This window comes from Octopus bimaculoides, chromosome 14, assembly GCF_001194135.2.
Source record: "Octopus bimaculoides isolate UCB-OBI-ISO-001 chromosome 14, ASM119413v2, whole genome shotgun sequence".
Lineage (NCBI taxonomy): Eukaryota > Metazoa > Mollusca > Cephalopoda > Octopoda > Octopodidae > Octopus > Octopus bimaculoides.
This window is the reverse complement of record NC_068994.1, coordinates 34,286,527-34,291,439: the sequence shown is the minus strand read 5'-3', so window position 1 is coordinate 34,291,439 and position 4,913 is coordinate 34,286,527. Positions and strand designations below refer to the sequence as shown.

The 4,913-nt window shown below is 36.5% G+C and overlaps 1 protein-coding gene across 4 annotated transcripts in view; it reads left to right on the top strand.

Annotated features, from left to right (window-relative positions):
• LOC106875085 (protocadherin beta-2) overlaps positions 1-4,913 on the top strand; it is a 218,998-nt gene that overhangs the window by 201,531 nt on the left and 12,554 nt on the right. For all 4 annotated transcript variants that reach the window (XR_008265544.1, XR_008265545.1, XM_052973094.1 and 1 more), the window contains one exon: positions 570-799. Coding sequence is in view for 2 of the 4 variants with exons in the window: in XM_052973094.1 (XP_052829054.1) it covers positions 570-799 (230 nt within the window). In the remaining 2 variants the exon portion in view is untranslated. The remainder of the gene's footprint in view (positions 1-569; positions 800-4,913) is intronic.

Below are 4,913 nucleotides of genomic sequence, written 5' to 3'. Positions count from 1 at the left end.
CACACATAAATGTGCCTGTATATATATATATATATTATATTTCGGGATTGTCATTTTTTTTTCTGCCAAATAAACACATGCACTATATATTCATTCTTCATTCGTTTATTACTTTTCTCATTTTAACTTATATCCATTGTCCGAAAATTTTTCGTTACACATATGTGACCTCTTCAGCGACACTTTTCATCCTCTTGTATATTTCTGCTCCACTTATTCCATTCTCTCTCTCTCTCTCTCTCTCTCTCTCTCTCTCTCTCTCTCTCTCTCTCTTTATATATATATATACACACACATACATACATACATACACATATGCACACGTCTGCATATATTTCTCTGATGAATGCGCATTTATCTATTGTATTCAAATTATCTTGATTGGCTCAAACTTAATTAAATTAAAAACGATATCAGCATATATAGCAACCCTTCTTCTCCTTCTCCCCTTCTCTCCCCTTTTTTTCTACTCCCACCTGCTCCTTCTTATTTTCTTCTGGTTCCTTTTCTTTTTTTCTTTTTGTTTTTTACTCTCTTCTCATGTCGGTGTATTCTTCTTATGATTGCAGGGCATAAGTCTTCCCAGTTACATACACTCAGCCGAGGTAAACATACCAATCCGACCACAAAGGGTTCAAACGAAGGTAATATCTGCCCGAACCCAACATCCAATGACGTCATTGACTTGAAGTCAATCCGGGTGACCAGTGCCAGTCCCAACATCCCTTCACAGCACTGGAATTTACCAATGAGGAATAGTTTTACATCTTATGCAAAGCCTTTACCTGCAGTACCCAAGGTACACACTTCTTACTATTTGTTTTCTCCTCTATCACTCACTTCCCCTTTGTAACTATTTATTCTTCAATCTCTCTCCCTTACCTTCTCTCTCTCTCTTTTTCTCTCTCCTTCTCTCTCTCTCTTTTTCTCTCTCTCTTTCTCTCTCTCTCTCTCTTTCTCTCTCCTTCTCTCCCTCTCCCTCACTTACTCTCCCTCACTTACTCTCCCTCAACTCAATAATTCCCTTTTTTCCCAGAAATATTCTTTTCCGTTTTTCTTTTGCACGATGTGCAGCCATGAGCTGTTTAGTCAAGAAGCTTGGTTTGCAGTCAGGTGGTTCGGGTTCAACCCTACTGTGTGGCACCTAGCACGAGTGTCTCCTACAATATCTCCGGGTCGACGAACGCATTGCCAGTAAATTTGGTAGAAGGAAACTGTGTAGAAGCCTATCGGGTGTATGCATATACGTATGCGTTTGTATCTTTGCATTTCTCCACCACCACCACCAACAACACTTGACAACCGGTATTGGTTTGTTTATAACTCACAACTTATCGGTTTAACAAAAGAAACCGATATAATAAGTAAAGAGTTAAAAAGATAAGTACTGGGGGGTCGATTTTCTCGGCTAAACCCTTTCAAAGCAGTGCCCCAGCATGGCCACAGTTCAATGAATCTCCAATCACTATTTCTCTTTCGCTCTCCAGCACTTTTCTTCTATACTTTTTTTTCTGATGAAGGTCTAGCGTCCGAAATGTAATGACTATTCCACTTCCTTTTAAGCGTTAAGCGAATACAATATTTCTTAAAACTTGTCTTTCTGAGTTGTCTTCCTTCATTCTGTGTTCATTGTTTCTATTCTGTTTGCGTGCGCGCGCACGCGTGCATATATACGTATGCATATATATGTGTATGTATATTAATGTATTAGATATGTTTACATATATGTATGCGTTTGTGCAAGCGTGCGTGTGTATGTGTGTACCTGTGTATGTGTCTCTCTGTCTGTTTGTGTGTATAGTATGGTTGCATAAACCGTCAGTCGAACATTCAGACCCAGTAAAAACTACCAAAACTAGTTTTATAATAAATTTGATTTTACTTTCACTTTCGAGTCTTCCATCAGTAAATGTTCTGACGTCATTCCCCAAATTCCTTTAAGATAATCCAAACAGAGCTGTGCAGAAGGCAATTAGATGGATTTTATACTTCCTTAGCCGATTGATCTAATTCGTTAGTCGGCTTAAATTCCTCCCTTGGCTTTTGAATGCCTTTAGTTAAGTTCATTTTATTGCCAGTATTAAAACGAGTGGGTCAACGGTTTGTGTATAATCCGATATTTTGATATACTACTTTCTCCTGTCGCGCTATATGAGTCATGGTCTTTCGCCGCCTCCACTTACGTACCAATTTCAGAGTCGTTTCTAAGAATCATAGATACTGCTTCTTCTTCTCTGACAGCCATAGAAATATGTACTGGTTTCAAATTTTGGCACAAGGCCAGCAAGTTAGAGGGAGGAGTTAAGTTGATTACATCGAAAGGATGAAAAGCAAAATTACCCCGGCGAAATTTGATCTCAGAACGTAAAGAAGGGTGAAATGCCGCTAAGAATTATATGTATGTATTTATGTATGTATGTGTGTATCTATATATCTATATCTATCTATCTATCTATATATATATATATATATATATATATATATATATATTATTTTGTTTAAAAGAGTTCCAACACTGTCTGTTTTTTATGTTTTATTTATATTCCTGCAGAACTAATGTGGGGTATAGAATATGGAATATACAATATATAATATAATATACAATATACAATATGAAATAAAATAAAATAAAAATGGATGGCACCATGAAAGAAAGTATTGAATGTAGATGAAATATTGAGTGTTCAATATAAAGGATCAAATATATAAATATATAAATATAAATATATAAAGGCGACTCGAGTTTCAGGGCTATTTCCCTTCGTCATGGCCGGTATGTTTGTACGTATGTATGTGTGACTGTATCTGCTTGTTCCCCCTACCGTCGCTTGACAACCGATGTTGGTGTGTTTATGTTCTCATAACTCAGTGGTTCGGCAAAAGTGACCGATAGAATAAGTACTGGGCCTACAAAAAATAATTTCTGGGGTCGATTTCTTCGACTAAGGCCCTTTAAGGCGGTGCTGCAGCATGGCCGCAGTCAAAATGACTGAAAAGTGTGAAAGACAAGTAAAAGAATGTATATACATATATATTGATACCCTCAAATATGCTTTTTGTTTTTGTTTTTATTCTAAAGACAACATATCTTGTGACTACTTTTTAATTCTGTAGCATTTAAACCGTCTATATCTGGCCCAAATGTCCTGTCTGTTTTATATTGGACCGGCCAAATCTGACCTTCCACGCTTACACTACAGTGTGATTCTAAAAACAGCTACATAATGGAAATCTTGAAGCTACGTCACAATGCACGACCAATTTAAAACAACGTAAATAAATAAGCTCATTTGACAGAGTAAACTGAATGCTAAAAGGATTAAAGGTTATTTTAATTAATTCTGATGAGATGTACTCTATGAGTTGATCTAAAGCTATCTTGGAACTTAAACAATTATATCAAGTAAGATCCGTTTTAACCAACTAAACACGCACACACACACACACAAACAAACAAAGTGTTATATTTATTTATATACCGTCTATTTTGAAATAGATGACTAAAACAAATTAAAACAGTTTTTGCGTGTTATTAGATGGCTAAAATGGGTCTTCCTCGAAGTAATTACTTTAATTAATTCCCAAGTCAGATAGAAATCACACTATGCAGAAATACATATATACATATATAAATAAATAAATGAAATAAAGTTAATTATCAGTGAACAATATTCTTTAGTTGTAGACATAGCAGTGAGAAACGTAAACGATATGGAATTCTATTACATCCTGCTATATAACATGAGTAGCCAATCACTAAAATTATAAGAATCTTTGTAATGACTAAGAAAAAGACATTGAATATGTAGGCTGTGTGCATCTTCGTTGGTTGTCGATTTAAAATTCAAACTTCAACTCCCGTTGAAATTTTACTCACACTTATGAACAGCAAAGAAATACCAAGTATTTTTCGGTGATAAATAGAAACCATTCGGTCCTTTGGTGCGTTGCTCGTCGACTTACATACCAATCACCCCTTATGTTAATCTCTCTTCTCTTAAACATGTGGATCATAGGCCATCGGCAGTTTATCCCCACTGTTTCGGACTAGGCTGTCTTTTCTTTTTCTCTCCAGTTAGATCCTTGCTTTTTCAGCTCTGTCTCTTCCGCCTCCGATGTAAGTTCATATGTTTTCCTAAGGGAAGGCCTTCCACTTCCAGTTCTTGTTGGTTTTGAGCTGTCATCCATGCTTCTGTAACCTTGCCTTTTTGAATGGGTGTTGGCCTCACACAAACCCATTTTTACATTGGAGAAGAGGCAGTCTATTTTAGTCTGGCCTCTATCCTTTGACCTATCGAGTATAGCTCTCAGGGTCATTGAGGCACATAAGCTACGATACCACATGAACTGGACCTTGTGATGGTCGTTATGATAATAACTGCCGTATATCATGCGGCCAAGCAAATGTCTTTAGTTCAACAGCGGCTGGTTAGGTGATGGTTACCGAAGCATCTAAGCGGCTCGCATTGTAATTTGTGATAAATATTTCACTTTTTAAAATTTTGTTTCAATCTGTTTTTTGGCAGACTTTACTTCAAATACATTTTTCCAGTTTGTTTAACTCGCCATATTCTTAAAATCATAGTACCGGGTACATGTTAGCAGTTGTGCATTCTCATTGATTAAATCTCTCGCCTAGATTCGTTTGTCTTTGTATCCTACAAACATACAAGCATATTTACACACATATATGTATATACAGACCCACACACACACATATGCATATACATCTATATGTATGGATGTCTATATACATGTATGTACATATATGTGTGTGTGTGCATTCACATGAGAATATGAGTGTGCGCGTGTAGATATTATGTATATAACTGTGAAGATGAGTACGTGTATGTGTGTGTATGTGTGTGTGTGTGTGTGTGTGTGTGTGTGTGTGTGTGTGTGTGTGTGTGTGT